Genomic DNA, 18898 nt, shown 5'->3' with positions numbered 1-18898 from the left:
TGTGTCCTCCTGGGCCAAAACAATACCACAACACCGTTAGAGCAGGCTTTTGTCATTTGTAGCTATACTATGTGGACAAAAATAGGTCCATTGAGTTATTTGCCAAATAAGTTAAATAGTATAATTTTTTTAACAATGTAAAATAATAAAAAAATCTTATTTGTGAACACAATTTAAAAAACAAAACAATAATATTATATTAATAACATTATGATTATAATTACTGATACTACTTACTACTACTACTACTACTAATAATAATAATAATAATAACAATAATGCATTTTATTCATGATGTGCTTTTCATGCACCCAAAGCACTGGATGCAGACAATTGTTCAAACATGTGGTGCAGTCATTAAAAAAATGTTTTGTGTAACACAGCTGAATTGCTCATTATTTACACTATTAATACGCATTGATGTGACACAAAGTTTGAATGACCACATTCCCTTCAGATGCTAAGATGATTTAACACAGCCAAGTTACTTAAAAAAATTCAGGAAACTGGGTAGCACTGCTTGGGAATGGGCTAGAATAGGCACGCGCAATTTGCGTGCGCTAAGATCGACAATATTGTTTCTTGTAACTTGGCCTAATTTTGCTTTCAGTAAGCTACTTATGATTTTGCAAGTTTGAATGAACGACCTATAGACAGTGCTTTGTATGTGTGAGTAACTTGGCATTTTGTACGTTGAAGACGTGTTTTCTTTTTCAGATACAACTTAGCTACATGGGTATCTGCCACAGAATCGTCCTTTTGAACATTTTCAATATATGGAAGCATATTCTGGTTTAATTCCACACAACATAATCACAATTATTTACTGCAAATTGTGTGGCCCTGTGCATTGTGGTTTGAGTTCACAAGTCGCGCCTCTGCTGGCCAATTCAGGTAGCTGGCTAAAATAGCTTTAACTTGGCTGTCGGATAGCGTGCTATTGGCTGTGTAATTCAAAGCAGATCTCCCTGGGAACTGGGAGAACTACACCGTTTATCCGTGCGTCTCACAGTTCTTAGCCAGCCTTGAGTCTGAAAATAAGGATATTACCTGGGAAACACGCCAAACTCACTTGGTGTTCAAACAGTAACGTCAAATCTGCACTGGAATTGTACAGCATCGGAGAATGAACACCTAGCGAGCTCTTTTGCGGCGAGATAAAATTCCGCCTGTTGATAATAGCTAACTTGTTAGCTTGCTTGCTACAAAATATTGTTGAAAGAGAGATCACTTCGTTTGAGGATGAAGAAGTTCACCATCGCCTGCGAGCTATATGAAACAGTAAAACTGACTGGTCGTATCGTATCTGCCATTCTGGGATGAGAAGGAAGCCGAACCTACTGTTGTTTTTTATAGCTTGCTAAGTCATTTCACCGTGTCGCCTAGGGAACGATTTAATAATTAATAATACATATAGCTAGCTAAAGTTAGTTAACGTGACTTGGCACGAGTTTTCTTGTCTAAACTACCTTTCAATACTGCTGTATTTACAGCTAACAAGCAACAGTAAGAAAACAACGAAGAGTATCTTAAAGTTGCCGACTGGGTGGAATGAGTATTAATTTCACAGAATTAGGTAATTACGAGTCTGATTGACTTGACTTGAATGTCCTAAATGAGTGTGGCAGTCTGAAAGCTTCAAAGTTGTTTTCTCCAGCATGTAGCCAATATGTTGCGTTTCATTCTGGCATTAAAGAGCATTATGCGTCTGGTGCGTAAGGAGGTGTTGTTGTCTAACAAAGACAACAACATGCACATAGCTAGCTAGATATCGAGCTTTATATGTTTTCCCCTCCCGAGAGAATAAAGCAAACTGAGCGCGTGATCTGTATTCAGTGTTTGTATCCATATAGTTACTTTATCTTCAGTTATTCCACAAATGACACCTGTTTTCTGCAAGGTTTAAAGTGGCTTTAACATCATGGACGCCGTAGGTCATAGTGCCGACCTAAGGTACACTGGTCAAGATTGCAGACCAGCGCATGGAATCCTTCAACAAGAAGTGGAAGTACTGGGGACTTTGGAGCAGAGGGTCGGCGACAGCGAAGGATGCAGGCTGGTGGATGTTCTCCTCACTGGAGGGGCGCCTTGGGGTTTTACTCTGAGAGGAGGTCGGGAGCACCACGAACCCCTCCTAATTACCAAGGTAACCCTACTTTCGTTAAAATATCCATAGTAACGGCGCCATAGCAGAAATCATGTTATCAAACAGGCGTAGCGCGTGTGTCTGCGTGTGTGTGACTGGCACTTACTCTGTGGGTCTTGTAATTACTACCTTTTTCAGTGCACCTACGGTTTGCCTATCTGTCAGTTCAGCAGTTTTAATCATTGTGTTTGCGCTTAGCCGGCCTTTTTCAGCCGAGCAGGATGCCCGAGCGCCAAGTTCTTTCCTGCAATTCATATAGAATGAGTGGGATATGCACAGTTTCCGCGCACGTCTGCAGTGCATGGCGGATCTTACGCAGGACATTAAATGCTCTTTTCATTACAGATAATGTTAGAAATTAAAAAAAAGGTCCACGTGCTAGAGAGTGAATCATTGCACACTGGCCTACTGAAAGCTATGTCGAAAGTTTCAATGGGTTGGTGACCATTGGATCAGTATTAGTTCTTTTTTCTTATTGTTCATGCATACCAACTCCAATAGAGATGCTTGGTATCAGGTTAATTCTGATAGTCTGCTAATCCTTCAGATTGTCAAGAGTGATGTCTTCCTTGCCTTGATATTGTTAATAATTGGATGGTGAGGCGGGTGGTTGACTTGATTAAGCAATGATATTAACAGTCAAGCTGACTGTTATCTATAAAAATGACCTATAAAAAGTTTCCTTATGGTTTGTAAGGTTCCTCTCAATTACATCCTGATCCATGTTAATTAATTTTATTAAGAAATGTGGTGATTTACAGGCTGAAATTAGAATTTCTTTGTTATCTTAGATTTTTGCCTTTCAATAAAGTAGCCTACATTCTGAAATGTAGTCATCAGCAGGAAGAGCAGTCCACTATTTTTCACCATTTTGCTTTATCCATTTTGTACTGGGGAAATGAGCGCTGAATGGCCTGCAAATTGTGTGGTTGATGTGGAACTATGTCATTTTCAGACTATTTGTGCATTCTGGCTCTATATATGTTGCATTTGTTTGTGGCCTGTACACAGCCTGTGCTCCAGCTGCTAACTAGGAAATTAAGCTGCTTGTTAGCATTGTTACCTTGGCGTACAAAAGGTAGCCTACTTTAGCTTTGCACAGAATGGTGATGTATTATTATGAATAAATATAATGCATCCGTTTTGACTTTCTTTGAGTTGGGCCAAGTACCCTCATAAAGGGCTAGAGATGCTACAAAACGACCAGTCACACCTCATAATAACACAGTTACGTTTTCTTTGTTATTTTCAAGGAATTTATATTGAACTTTTGTCTACAAAAATGGAATGGTCATATTCACAAAAAAATGTTTTTGTATTGTCAGAATGGGCTGGGTGAACTTTGCTTGGCTGAATGAGTTCACAAATTAATTACTGCAGATGGCTGTCCTCGTGTTATCATTAGGAGCTGGGGATGAAGAAAAAAAAACAGGATTTCCTTGCTGGTTTCTCGCTCTTCTCCTTATCTGCTTTTCCTGTGGTGTACTCTCTTCGACAGCCATAAAACTGCCCGCCGGCCACTGCCGGATACAGCTGATTAATTGGCTGTCTTTTCCAACACACTTCTGTTGTTCTCATGGGGCAAAATGGTCTAGGCGAGCCCCGTTGAAATTACATTACTATTGTATTGTTAAAATATTTGCCATAATGATTGTTTAAGCTGTCGTCATGCACGTTCATTTGTAGGCTAATTAATTTTTTATGTCCAACGGTAACGATGAGTATGTTAGGCAGCATGCTTCCTTTTTGAAGTAGTTGCTTATCCTTATGCACAAGCATTCCTCAGCTGCATTAAAATCATTAAATGCCGGTTTACCCATAAAGCTACAAATACCAGAGATCAGCGGTGAGATTTCAGAGCTTGTCTCTGTGTTCAGTGTGTGGCATTTCGATGGGGTTGCGGTTAAAGGTCACATTCTGGGGCTTTAAAAAAATATAATTTCAGGTTTGGTGTATGTTTTTGATTGGCTTATGCAGTTTTTGTGTGTAGTGCAGGCTATTTTAGGTACCTAAAATCTGCTGGCTTCACAATGTGTAGGGGTATGCACAGGTCTATGGTTTAAAACCAGAAAATATACTTCAGGTAACTCAAACATAGCTTGTACAGTGACATTATACCTCCAGATGTTGCACATGTGTATATTACCTGATTATTATGTTTTGTAATTCTCATCTTTGGTTGGGGCTATTTCCTATGATGTAGCCTATGCAGCCTGAGACCACTGTACTCAAAGAAAGCTTTGTGTGTTAACAGTACTACACATGAGAGAAGAGCCTCAAAGAAGCAACAATTTACAGGACTGAAAATGGTACCTCTATGAAATTCTAACTTGTGTAGAAAAAATGACAAACGCATCATGTCACTTTAACAAACTACCATTAGCCTAAACAATTCAGATCTATTGGAAACGGAGGCTGGTTATCCATATGGCTAAGTTACGAGCGACCTGGTCCGGCTTATTATACTATAAGGTTGTGAAGAACCTGATCAGATGCTTAGTACCATAAGGTTATGAGCAATCTGTTCAGTTCATTGTGCTGTAAGGTTATGAGCAACATGGTCAGGCACATAGTATGGTAAGGTTATGAGCGACCGGGTTAGGCTCATGGTACCATAAGGTTATGACCCTGACCATTGAGGCTAAATACTTCTTAGAATTGTTCATTTGTCTTCATGGCCAGCCAGTCCATGCTGTGGGCTACATCGGCTACACTCTGCTGCTGTAGAAGTCCTGTCCAGGATCATGAATAGTTAAAATAGTTATGAGCAACCTAACTATGCCCATACTACTTTAAGGTTATTTAGCTGGAGTAGCCAGTGGAAACAAACACTTGTGTACACACACTGGACCTCCAGGAACAGAATTGCCGACCCCTGCGTTATAGGCTGGTTAATTATAAACCCTCAAAGACCTTGATGCTTTATTCAGTGATGGGTGGGTGGCGGGAGCCTGTGTTTGCAGTCTGCACAATTCCACTTCCGCTGGCTTTGTGCACTGCTTCCATATCAGCCTCTGTGAGTTCAAAGTCCCCATTAGCCTACGGAGCAGGAATGTTTCATCGGCCGTTCAAGCACTGAGCAGCTCTCCCCCCCAAAAGGGTTTTCTGAGGAACGGGGCACTTTTTCCTCATTCACTGTACGTTTCAGGACATGTGACCAGAATGCACGGAATTCCTGCCAGTGTTAAGGGTCTTAACTAGCCGACAGTACTGTTGTTAGGTCACAGCTCTGCTCGCAGTGTTGAATTGTCATAGTGACCCGACGGAGGGTCTGTACGGGAGCGCACTCGTTAGCTCGCTGACCAAGGGGACCGCGACTTCGCGGGAGGAGCAGGCTGAACGTCTACACCTCCGGGGAATTCCATCACACCTCTGCGGTTTGTGAAATAAGTTAATATGTTACCGTTTTTGCCTTTCGCTGTTATTTGTTTATGTTTAACCTTGAGTTTAGTTCTTTGGTTTCCATTGAAGCTTGGTTTCCATCTGTCTGCAATGGTGAGCATGCTACATGCAAAGATTTCAGACTTCACTGCAAAAGAGCATAACCTTTCTTTCGAAAGTCCTATCTCCATGTATTTCCATGCCATTGTAACTTTTATTAAACAAAGAATCTCAGTGCTTTCTGTTAATATCTTGAAATTTTACACTTAATTCAAGTGTAAGAGGAAATTGCTCTTTCAGATGAAGTTCAGTCACTGTTCAATTGACTTCTTATCTTGTCTCTTCTCCAAGATGATTTTTTATCAATATTTCAGGCTTCACAGTGGAGCCTGTGATGAGGTACACATAGATTAAAAAAAGAAAACTAGGGGAAATGATGAATGTATGTGGCAGTGTTAAATTCTGTTTCGTATGGTATTGTAATTAGCCTCTCAGTAGTGCCTGGATGTACCGCATTCTGATTTTTGGTCCTCTGAAAGACTGAAGCAAAGTACTGATGTAGCCTTGATGAGGCACTGCTTCCAGAGAGTGACATAGACGAATCTGTAGAAGTCCCCCCCTGGCTCCTGCCTCTGTTTGCGCATAGCGGAGCTTCAGAGGGGCTGCAGCCGTCCGTGGCCGGCAGTGCCAGGATCCGCAGAGGAATGCAGAATGCTGAGGGTTTCACGAGGCTCTCCCAGTGCACTGAATTACTCCTGACAGCCCGGAGCCTGCTGGAATGGCACACTGCGCCATCTGGGATACATTTAGCCCCAGATTAGGGAACCCGGTCATCTTTGCAATGCTCCTCAGAATGCTGGCTTTTGGTACTGAGCCAGAGCCCTTGGTGATGGGTGTGTTGTTGAGTAGGGAGTTGGCGATATGGCGGCTTTTGGAATGTGGACGGAGTTTGGGACGGGAGTGCTGCTGCTTGTTTTAGACTCACTCATGGCTCAATGCACAGATCTCAGGGTGTTGAACGACTTGACAGCGGATTTTCTATATTCTGACCGGCCAGCTCTGATGCCAAGCTGACCAAAACATTTTATTGTTTTAATGTTTTGTGCACAAAGCCAGACAAATCGGTGTGCAGAGTTTTTTTTTTTTTTTTTGCTTTTGTAAATATTTACTGATTGTCGTCACCAAGTTTATCATTGAGAGGTTGTCCTAGATTTGACATGGGTGTGTTTTTTTAAACAGGAATAAGTTTTATCGGAAACAGCAGTGAGACAGCAAAAACGCAGGCTTTACAGCCACATCTCTTGAGTTTCCATTTTTACACTGAGCAGCTAGCTCCAGCTGTAAAATTACTGCACACAAGGTGTTTTCCCTTTAATTCAGAGGGGAAAAGACTGAAATATCTGAAATGACACACTGCTTTCATTAGAGAATTGTTTTGATTTATGGGGTTAATCCTGCATCCTGTCCTGGTGACACTGAAGAGTTGTGATGTTTCACCTGTTGAGACTGGTGTCTTTTCGTCTGGTCGTGTTTATCCTCTTGATTTGACTGTACTCACGGCCACAGTGGAATCAGAAATGTAAATGTCCGTTTCTCACTTGGGACGCAGGTGAAGGGAGGAATGCCTGCAGTTCTTCACAGTTCACCTTTTTGAACATTTCCGGTGTAAAGACAGTTGAAAGTCCAGTACTTAGGCTAAACCCACGACCTTGAGAAGGAGGTTGGTCGAGTACCATATCTCTGAAGGCTTCTGTAAACATGTTGGAGGTTAAATACGGTGTTCCTTCCTGATGGAGGCAGGGGACCTTCCCATTTTCAGGGGGAGGCCAGCATGTAAATTAATGTCATTATTACCTGGTCATTTGTCAAAGGTTTCACAACAAGCACAGGCATTTTTTTGCCCCTTGTTTCTCTTTTAATTTGGCCCCCAACGTGGGGCAGAACACGTCCTGTTCCTACTCTAATTTGGAATGTCCAGTTAACTATTGCGTCATTCATACGTGATCCCCACTGCCAGTACGGGAGAGTGTAGACTCTCCGTGGTCCTCCTCCAGAACAGCCTGCTTCTTTTCACGCCACAGCCCGCAGTCAAGCTCTCATGGAGTCGAGTCCTTGGAATACCTTTCGTAGGCGGCTCTGGCATGCAGTCCACAGGTGCCCGATCGAGCAGCCCGGGTCAGGGGAGAGCGATGAAGCGCGGAGCCCTGACCCACTGAACCCTCCCGTTCACTGGCCGGGGCGATTGGCGTCGCCCTGTGGAGCTACCGGCCACAAGTTGGCGCCGGCAAGGTCCAAATTCGATCCGAGACCATGGGGCTCTTCCATGCACCACATCGTGGTGCCTTTCCCAGTTGTCCCTTTTTTGCCAGGGTTGTAAATGTTAACTACCTAATGGCCTGACTGGTCGCTGGTGGAGAATTTGTGAAAGGAAAAATTAAGGTGCATAAATCCAGTGGTCCACAGTGAGGGTTCCTTGTGTGAGCACTAATGCAGAGCTTTTAGGTGCATTGACAAAAAGAAAATGCAAATACAGTGTGTATATGAATAAAATCAAGAAATTGATTAAATTGAATCAGTATTTTGGAAGCTTTTCTACACAGTGTCTACAGAATAGTTTTTTTGTTTATTTTTTGATTACAGGCTTATTTAAAATGTACTTTCATGTGTTTTTGCAAGCCGGAACAATGCAGTACATTATTCCCAATGAATCATGTTGAAGCTATCATGACTCAAGGTGCCTGAAACCTCTCCCTGTGAGTGGCCACACAATGAATAGGCTCTTCCTTTGGGTAAAAGCCCTCCCTTCCAAGACGTCTCCATCGGCCCAGCGAAATGTCAAGTCATATTTCAGCAGCTGTTTTCAAATATTTATTCTGTGGAGATTAAAACTGTAATGGGCCATGTTTCTGCCTCTTACTTGACAATCTTATAAAATTAAAAATTTTTAAAACTGAAGTAGCCATTGAAAAGGGTCTTTAAATCACAAGCTTCATTTGGAGCGGCTTAACTTGAGACCTTGAATTTTGTAGCAAAAGAAGGGAAAAAATGTCCCACAGGATTTAAAACAGCAAAAAGGGCATTGTTTCAAAACAAACTGGAACCAATTAAAATTCCCAACATTCCTCTCATAGCCAGGGTTCTGCCAAAGATCCCCATCCAGCCATTTAAATCCAGATTCAATAAAGCCCATACAATCCTCTTTTATACAGCACACATTATGTATACACTCTGGAACTCTGCATTCTCTCTCTCTGTCTCTCTCTTTCTCTCTCTCACTCTGTCTCTCCCTGTCTCTTGCTCTCTTACTCTCTTTCTCTCTTTCTCTCTCTCTCTGTCTCTCTCTCTCTCCCTGTCTCTCTCTCTCTCACTCTGTCTCTCTCTGTCTCTTGCTCTCTTACTCTCTTTCTCTCTCTCTCTCACTCTCTCTCTCTCTCTCTCTGTCTCTCTCACTCTGTCTCTCTCTGTCTCTTGCTCTCTTACTCTCTCTCTCTGTCTCTCTCTCACTCTCACTCCGTCTCTCTGTCTTGTCGGTCTCTCTCCTTTCCTTTCACATCTTTGAGAGGTCTTGCACCCTGGAAAGGGAGAATGCCACGTGCCTCCTGAAAGTTCATGGCACAGCCTTTGCCAGAACGGGTTAGGGGCCGTGTTGGAGCTTTGCTGTTCTGTGAGTCATTGGTCAGAACAAGGTAAAGCGGATTTTCCATTAACTTTGTTAAATGTGGTGTTTTGTTATCAGTTTTTTAAATAACCAGTACAAATCTGTAACATTGACATTTTGTGCTATTTTTTGGAATAGGCGATTTTCCAGGCACGTCCCATCGATGCGGGGAGCTTCGTTGTGTCGGGAGACCACAGGCTAACCTGCGCTCTCTTCACAGCTTAGCTTAAAGTTTTTGTTTATGAATATGGAGACGGGTGCAGTGAAAGAGGAGTTCAAGGTTATTTGTTCAGTAAAAAAATGCAGAGAATCGACCCTTTCGCCCTCAACCGTTCTGCTTTGTTTGCACTGAAATGACGGCGACCGAAACTGATCCCTGATACTCTCCTGTTTTAAGGCTCTTTAATTTTTAACCAGGCCTCTCTGCGGGGTTGCCACAGTGATCCAGTAGTTCCAGGTATGTCCAGCAGACTCCCCTGATGCAGTCAGGGTGGTATTTGTCTGTTATCGGCCCGCTGCAGACAGTGGATATTAGCTCTGAAATAATCCCCGTTCCTTCAGCTGTCTCCCCCAGCATTACCCATACTGCATCACACCCCTCCTCTGTCCTTTCTTTTCCTCCATCCGTCAACGTCCGTTAGCCTCCCTGCTTTCATCAGATTAGCGCGGTCTCTGCGAATGCTGCTCGTCTTTATCTGTCGGACGACTGCAGCAAATTGCGTCTAATAGACTGAAAGTTCAGGATCGCCTCAGACATTTTTGTACCGCAGGAAGGGCTAGCGCTAGCAGCGCTGTGAAGACATGGCTTTCTTTCATTTGGAAAGTGCTTTGTATATATTGTATGGAAAGCTTCTTCTTCTTCTTCTTCTTCTTCCTCCCCTTATTCCTCGCTCAGTCATAGTGCATTGCGTCTGCCCTGTGTTTGGCTGGGCTGGGCTGTGTTTGTCCTTCCTATTTGTGTTTGAACATCTCGGTGTTTTGCCTGGTGTTGCATGCATAACCTCATCCTAATCCGCGGGATTACTGCCTGAAAGTCCACCCCGTTTCTGTACCGGCCTTATCTACGAAGGGGGCCCTCGCTGGAAATGCCTCACCAATGTGTTCCTGTCAGGGAGGGAGGCTGTTATGCTTTCTCTGGTTTTTGTGCTTATGTTTTTATTAAAGGCGCGAGGAGGGGGTGCTGGTGATCACATGCAGTTTCAATTTGTATCATTTAGGGCTGGTTTGAATGGTCATTTTCACTTGTGTGTTGACTCAGGCAACGGTGCAGAGAACCACACTACCCCTCCTTCTCCTTATCTGCCCCTCTTCCTCTTTCAGCCATCCCTCTCTTCTCCCTTTTCGTCGTTCTCTTCTTCCTCCTTGTCCTCATCCTTCTCATCTTCCTCGTCCACCTCTCCTCATCCCTTACTTTTCTTCTTTCTCCTTTTCCTCATCATCCACCTCGTTCCTCCGCTCGTCCTCCTCTCTTTCCTCCCTCCCCTCGTCCTTGCGTTTCCGTTGCCGGTTCTGATCTTTGTGATTTGGAGGCCTCATAATTTAGCCTCTCCTGAGAAGGATAGTGAACAGCTCCCGTGCTGCAGAGCGGCATTCCTGCAATGAAGCAACACTCAGACCTCTGGGCCAGTGTTCAGGAAGTGTCTCGGAGTTCTGATCTTGGACAAGTTCTCCTTTTTGGCTCATAAGGTTAGGATTCGGACTGAGGACCTGATCTCAGACCAGCCCTCTGAGCCGTTTCGTGAGCATGGGCCCTGCCACTCTGTGTTTGCAGGAGCAGAGCTCATGCTCTCTTGCTATTTTAGAGGCATACACAGACAGACTGACACACACACACACACACACACTCGCACTCACCCTCGCACTCCCACTCAAGTCACACGCACATACACTCCTGGGCAAAAAAAATGGGCCAAAATGGCAAAATATTAAGCTTTTAATGGTCTTAACAACACATTGGTCAGAAAATTAGCAAGAATTAAACAAATGCACTCTTGAGACCTGCAGGCAGTAGATACTACAAGCATTGTTTCTCCTGATTAATTTTCCTGTTGAACTCAATGGAAAAAATATTCAGGAGAAACAATGCTTGTAGTATCTACTGCATATCTGGCAGCAGCACGGTGGTTTGAGGCTCATTTGATACCTTGGACCCTTGAAAATTTAACCAACAAATGTGTTCCATACTGTATCAGCATAATTTACATCTGAATCTAGTCCCACCCCCCAATTCCTCTTGTAGGACAACCTGACAATAAGATATCCAGACTCTGATGATGTTGATAGGTCACAGACATCAGGAAGTCAGGGCATGCAAATGATATGCAACCAAATACAAAACATGACTCTTTTATTTGACATTACGTTAATTTGTCTACTGTATAAATGAATTTCCCTGTTTCTAGCTTTTCCCCAAACAGTTCACCTGCAGCAAAAGTAAACAATCAAATGGTGGCACAGGAGGTCTCCAGAGTGCATTTGTTTAAGTCATGCAAATTTTCTGACCAATGATTTGTTGTTAAGACCATTAAAAGCTTAATATTTTGCCATTTTGGGCTTGGCCCATTTTTTTGCCCAGGAGTGTACACACACGCACACTCTGACGCACATTTCGAAATTTATATTTAAACCTTAAGCAAACACTCTTATCCAGTGCAAAACTGCTTGCATAAAAGTTTTAGCTATGAGCAGCGATGATGCCAAGTCATCAGTGTCGCAACTGTTTGTGGCGTCCTCTCACCTGCCTGTCACTCACCCTCCTCTCACCTGCCTGTCACTCACCCTCCTCTCACCTGCCTGTCATTCACCCTCCTCTCACCTGCCTGTCATTCACCCTCCTCTCACCTGCCTGTCATTCAGCGTCCTCTCACCTGCCTGTCATTCACCCTCCTCTCACCTGCCTGTCACTCACCCTCCTCTCACCTGCCTGTCATTCAGCCTCCTCTCACCTGCCTGTCATTCAGCCTCCTCTCACCTGCCTGTCACTCACCCTCCTCTCACCTGCCTGTCACTCACCCTCCTCTCACCTGCCTGTCACTCAGACTCCTCTCACCTGCCTGTCATTCAACCTCCTCTCACCTGCCTGTGATTCACCCTCCTCTCATCTGACTGTCACTCACCCTCCTCTCACTTGCCTGTCATTCACCCTCCTCTCACCTGCCTGTGATTCACCCTCCTCTCATCTGCCTGTCACTCACCCTCCTCTCACTTGCCTGTCATTCACCCTCCTCTCACCTGCCTGTGATTCACCCTCCTCTCATCTGCCTGTCACTCACCCTCCTCTCACTTGCCTGTGATTCACCCTCCTCTCACCTGCCTGTGATTCACCCTCCTCTCATCTGCCTGTCACTCACCCTCCTCTCATCTGCCTGTCATTCACCCTCCTCTCACTTGCCTGTCATTCACCCTCCTCTCACCTGCCTGTCACTCACCCTCCTCTCATCTGCCTGTCATTCACCCTCCTCTCACTTGCCTGTCATTCACCCTCCTCTCACCTGCCTGTCATTCAGCCTGCATGTTTAGAGCTAGTGAACCCATGATGTTGAGTGAGTTCAGGGTTAGTGTGAGCCAGGGTGCCGTGTAATCAGCTGTGTTTTCAGTCTGCAGCAGAACATAGTGACTGCTGTCCTGTCTGTAGTCACGGGGGGGGGGGGGGGGGTAAATGCGGAAACATGGGGCATGGCCTGTTTTACACACATCCCCACCCCCCAAACGCATCTTTCTGTGCTGATAAAGCTGTCTGTCAGGGAGAGCCATGTTAGGTCCCAGACAGGGGTGTTTATGGGAGACGTCTGTCAGCAGAATGGAGCCACGTTCCTCCCCCGGCTGCGGTCGCCACGGCGAGGCGGGATGGCTGTTTATAATGCCTCCAGTGATGGGGCACAAAGGAGACAAGGAAGTGGGGGGGGGGGGTCTTTTGGTGGTCAATAGTACAAACACCAGGACACGGTACATATAATGCCTTGCTTCATAAGATACCACTCCTAAGGTCTGTGCACATTACTCCTGATGACATAGAAGGGAAGAATGCTGTTCCTGTTTATTATGAAAAGTTTATTAAGGAATCAGTATTGGTGCTCTTGCCAACTTTGGTCTCCTTGCGACTTCAAAATCGGTCGTCTGTGCATGGGCATGAATTTGCTCTCTGTCTGGAAAATGCAAAAAAGTTTTATTTGTGATGGGGCACTGGCTAACATTGGCGTTGTTGATGTTTTATGTAAGTTGCTTGTTCCTTTTCTGTAAGATCTCTGAGACCCCATTGTTTAAAGAGACGCTTTTTTAAGCACGTCTTGTTCTATGATGTCTCTTATGTGTAAGTGTGTTTTATAGCTGAGCTCTCATAACCGAACTAAGTGTGCAGCTTTGTGGTTTTTATGATCTTTGAGGAGGGAATAAAGCAGTTTGGAATGCACTGTTGCTTGGAATTGTGCATGATTTATTTATTTTTGCTCAGTTTGATGAAAGAATTGGAGGACTGTGCTGTGCCGCGTTTTTTTGAGTTTCTACATTTCTTTCGTTAGCGCCCGCTGTGTGAATCCTCGCTTTCCCCGCATCTGGAACCCGTTAAAGTCGCCGGCGGTCTCCCGCGAGGCCGGCCGTTCCCGCCGACTCTCGGGCCGAGGCGCGCTGCGCCGTGCGTGCCGGGAAAGGGGCGTGCCCTCCGGCCCACTTTCCCGTGCGCCGCCCGCAGCCGACCCGCCTTCTCCTCCAGCATCCCTGCAGCATGCGCTCCGGCTCGGGGAGAGGTGCGGCTACAGCATGCGCTCCGGCCCAGGGGAGGGAGGGGAGGGGTGCGGCTGCAGCATGCGCTCCGGCCCGGGGAGGGGAGGGGAGGGGAGGGGTGCGGCTGCAGCATGCGCTCCGGCCCGGGGAGGGAGGGGAGGGGTGCGGCTGCAGCATGCGCGGGGCGTGTGGAAAATGCGCCGAGCCCGTAGAGATGCACAACGACCTGAGACAGCTTCCGCTTACCAGCTCCATGGATTCCTATGGGAGCTGCTCATTGACGCATGAAGCCCATTCATGGAGGCCGCCATGTTTGATCCTGGGCCTTTTTGGCATCAGAGCATGCTCTCTGGGTACCGAAACATGAAGAACTGAGAACTGAGAGCCGAATCTTCCAGGTCGTGAGACAGTAGACCATTTTGGTGGCAGTAAATATGGATGGTGTATGTTGTAGGTGGAGCCAAACTGGTGGCAGAAAGAATGATCTCTTGATAGTTTGTCTAATGTAGAGGTGGTAACAAAAGAAAGATCTGACCGTGAAATGTTCATCATTAACTTGCTAACTCATAGAAAACAATATTATGGATCCTCTGGACACCGTATACAATTATGTTAAAGGTTTGTAGGCGCAAGACACATTAAATTAGGCTAATGAGGATCCATTAAGAGCTCATTGTTCACTACGTTACAGGTAGCTGTCTTGTCGGTATAATTGAAGAGCAGCATAGGCTATTAGTCATTTATTCGTCATCAACAATGGACACAACAAGAACATGACGTTATTGCACGTAGCATTTTTATTAATTACTTTGGTAGTAATCATATCAAAATAACTGTATAATCAGAACAGTAATGGCACTGAAGGCGGGTTCATGCAGTCCTCCTGGGTGGGCGCATTGTGCGCATTGTGATACCTAGTGTGTGCAGCTCTGTCATACAGTCAGCATCACAGCCATGGGCACGTTCATATGCTGGTGCTCCCCATGTGCCCATGTAAGCATGTATGTGCACTGTGACATAAAAACATGCAGACCAAATGTAAGATTGAAAAAGAGATCTTGAGAGAGAGAGAGAGAGCAATTAGGGGGTGGAGGAGAGTTTGAGAGAGAAGTTAAGCTGAAGGGACAGGGAGAGGTAGGGCAAAGGGGAGAGAGGGAACAAGGGGGAAAGAGACAAAAGGGGAGAAAGCAGAGGAAAAGGAGGGAGAGGAGGAGGAAGAGGTGTTACAGCAGCATCAGTGTGACCAGCGCTGACCTGGACCTGGATGTATGATACAGGCACAAAGTGCGGTTGGGATCTCAGACACACTGCTGTCCTCCCTCTGCCCTTGGCTTACAGTCCCCTTAGTAACACAGAAGAAATAGCAGCCCTGCTGGCTTCTGTTCTGAGACTCTGTCCCAAGACATCACTCACATGGTCATGAGAGTTCAAGCACAGGAGGGCCGGCCTGTTCCAAGGTACGCGACCACACACCTTTTTTTAATCAAATGGGTTCGGTTCAATTGAATGTTACGGAATATACGTGGATCGCATTTCCCCAGAAGAATGCATTACACTGCCTCTGAGGAATGTTCTGCAAGTGAGGGTGCCCCCACTCCCCCACAGCTTTAGCTGTGTCCAAATCCTGCTCTTTATTAGAAAATAATAACATGGGGATTTCATTAAGTTGGTGCTAACTGGGCTCCAGTAAGCTCTTGGGGATAGGGGGTGGGGGGTGGGGGTGGGGGTGCGGTGGGGTGGGGGGTGAGGGGTGAGGGGGGCAGAGAGCCAAGTATCTGCTGGGTTTAAATGGTGCACATACCTCTACAGCTGAGTCATGCAGCCCCCCCCCCTCCCCCAAACCACCAAGCCAGTGCCAACACTTTGTAGAGCATGCTCATTAGCAGCACAGGGGTACAGACATGTCAGTAATGAGCAGGACCCTGAGAGGCAGGTAGAAAGTCCAAGGTCAGGAACTGCAAAATTTAGTTTCATTTTTTGGGGGGTTGAATGAGTTTAGCACAGCGCTCGTTAATCCCTCAGTGGATGGACTGAGTCTCATTTTCTTTGGTCGGGTTCGACATGCTGGACGTGGGCTATATGGGGTGATATGAGCTGAATGTTCATTCTGTGAGAGATGGTGCACAGATCACCCAAACCCACCGGTGCCTTGGCTCTGTTCTTGCAAAAGAAAGTTTAACAAGCGCGAATCCGCAATAGCTGCGACCGCACATGCGCATGCATTCATGTGTGCATGCATCCACGCACACACCCTCACACAAACACGTGACCTCTTCTTTGGCTCGTGACCAACCTTTCCACAAAATCTTGTGCAAATCTGTAAATCCATTCAGGATTTTTGTCATAGGCCACTCCCATTGCCACACCCCTCTTGGTCAGTCGGCCTTGAAAGTTACACAACTCTACCTTCGGTCATTCCCAACGTCCATGCCAAATTTCAGCCTCCTGGGGTGAAAACTGTGGCCGCTACCGGGTGGGACACTTTTTGCGGACCGACCAACCAACCGACCGACCGACTTACAGACAGAGCGATAGAGCTGCGGTCGCAGCTAATGAATATACTTGTTGTTCATTTTGGGGTCTGCAGCCCTATACCAGCAGAGAGCTGGTACACATCGGGAATGGTTTTTTTTTTAACCCCTTTGGTCTCACCGCGCCGCATTCAGGTACATTCATCTGCATTCACATGTTTTTTACAGTGAACTTTTCAATGATCACATGATATGTCGTTTAAAAGTGTTAGAATTCACGGCTCTACCTCTATAAATTATTTTACCATTCCGATGTTTTAGTGGCAACAGTTACTTATTTTGTACTATATGGGGAGGCGAAACAAGCTTGGGGGATCCTCGCCTTCTCTGCGTTTTTGGAAATCTTCAAAATCCAATCACGGTAAAGTCGGTATCCTCATCATGTCAAGGGTCCAGCAAACAAAGTATGTCGTTTTTAGTCCCAAAAACGTGCTAACTCAGAGAACCATCGATAGAATGTCCATGGTTTAGCTAGCAGTTCTCCGGTGGAATAATCTGGTTGATTAGATCAGCTGATCAGAACCCGTTCCCTCTCAGCCCCTGCGCCCATTTTATCAGCTCCCTTCAGCTCCTCTCTGCGACTGTTCTGCGCTGCTCCCAGCGGATCAGCGGCACTTGCACTCATCCTTAACTCTCACCTATCACCCCGACCTCGCCCCCGCACTCTCCCCCAGAAGGTGGCGGCCTGTTGTTGGGGGGGGGTGCGGCAGCAGCATGATGTCATGCATTCCTCGTGCTGACACTGTTTATCTTTGAGTCTCCTGGTCTGCTGGACAGTGTGTGGGAAGTCCCCTGCCCATGACACTGAACCCTCTCTGGCATAGTGTGCACCTGATCTTCAACCACATGCTACTCACCAATGAGACGTAGACTTTGGACCTTCACTTCCTAAAATACAAGATGACATCTTTTTCTAACCTCTAGCCATACTGTATGTCACATGTCCTCATTTTGTTGTGTTTGACAAAGAATGATTAGTATAGATAATTGGTAGATTGGTATATTAAATATGTAAGATACGATTGGTGGACTAATTCAACCAGCTGCATAAGTAATGGAGGTTTTTTAAAATGGTGTCTGTAAATAGCAGTGTGTGTACTGTAGCACAGGGACTCAGCAGTAATGGGGGTGTCCATCCTCAGAGTGGTGTCTGTCTGTAAATAGCAGTGTGTATTGTAGCACAGTGACTCCGCAGTGTTGAGGGGTGTCTGTCCTCAGTATGGTGTCTGTCTGTAAATGGCATTGTGTGTACTGTAGCACAGTGACTCAGCAGTTCTGGGGGTGTCCGTCCTCAGTATGGTGTCTGTCTGTAAATAGCAGTGTGTGTACTGTAGCACAGTGACTCAGCAGTGTTGAGGGGTGTCTGTCCTCAGTATGGTGTCTGTCTGTAAATGGCATTGTGTGTACTGTAGCACAGTGACTCAGCAGTTCTGGGGGTGTCTGTCCTCAGTATGGTGTCTGTCTGTAAATGGCATTGTGTGTACTGTAGCACAGTGACTCAGCAGTTCTGGGGGTGTCTGTCCTCAGTATGGTGTCTGTCTGTAAATAGCAGTGTGTGTACTGTAGCACAGGGACTCAGCAGTTCTGGGGGTGTCTGTCCTCAGTATGCTGTCTGTCTGTAAATGGCATTGTGTGTACTGTAGCACAGTGACTCAGCAGTTCTGAGGCTGTGTCTCTGTGTCTGTGTGTCGCAGGTGGAGGAGGGCAGCAAGGCTGCGGCCGTCAGGCTCCAGGTCGGGGACGAGATCGTCAATATCAACGAGGTTCCCCTGAGCGGCTACCGACAGGAGGCCATCTGCCTAGTGAAGGGCTCCCACAAGACCCTCGCGCTGGTGGTGCGGAGGTAGGACCGCCCCTGGAGCTCACGTGCACACACACACGCAAACAGACACGCACACATGCACTCACACAAGTACCTGCTTCAGCTGACTCCACCCACTCCTCCAAAGCCCAAGGTGGTCTCCATGGCTACTGTGCCATGCGTGCTATTAAGGAAATCATGGCAACAGGGAGCAGATGGAAATCTAACCTCCTCCACCCAAATGCACACATACACGCACGCACATGTGTACACATACACACAATAAAATATAATGCTATACTACTGCCGAAGTGGGAAGAGAGTTAGGGCAGAGGTTGTGCTCTTTTGTGCACTAACTCTTCTGAGCAAGTTTAAGTCGATGTCTCCCCAACAAGACAGACCTCATCCGGCAGTATGGTAATAGAGTTTTGGAAGGTTTATACTTTGTCGTCTATTAAAAAATTAAAGGATTAACCATTATTTGATTTCAAAATGTCAGTCCATTTGTTCCTCAACATTTGGCTGGGGACTTTGTTGAGAGTTGGACCGTATCGGTAGGTGTAGCATGTCAGTTACTGAGCGATACTGGAATGCTAATTCTTCCGCAGGGACAGGCATGGCCTGTCTCATGGGCAGCTATCAGGTTGGTGTGCACGGACTGT

General features: G+C 45.8%; 1 protein-coding gene across 5 annotated transcripts in view; it reads left to right on the top strand.

The window, feature by feature from the left end:
* The first annotated feature begins 922 nt into the window (after positions 1–922).
* Positions 923–18898, top strand: part of LOC135250587 (protein Shroom2-like) — a 66072-nt gene continuing 48096 nt past the window's right edge. For 4 of the 5 annotated variants that reach the window (XM_064327042.1, XM_064327041.1, XM_064327040.1 and 1 more), the window contains exons 1-3: positions 923–1576; positions 1901–2146; positions 18130–18278. In XM_064327042.1, coding sequence (XP_064183112.1) covers positions 1922–2146; positions 18130–18278 — 374 coding nt within the window. In that variant the 5' untranslated portion in view covers positions 923–1576; positions 1901–1921. Of the gene's footprint in view, positions 1577–1900; positions 2147–5131; positions 5524–18129; positions 18279–18898 lie in introns of those variants that run through there. The other variant, XM_064327043.1, reaches the window with a different exon arrangement.

This window comes from Anguilla rostrata, chromosome 3 (assembly GCF_018555375.3).
Source record: "Anguilla rostrata isolate EN2019 chromosome 3, ASM1855537v3, whole genome shotgun sequence".
Classification (NCBI taxonomy): Eukaryota; Metazoa; Chordata; class Actinopteri; order Anguilliformes; family Anguillidae; genus Anguilla; species Anguilla rostrata.
Note: the sequence above shows the minus strand (reverse complement) of the source record. Positions and strands in the feature narration are given on the sequence as shown.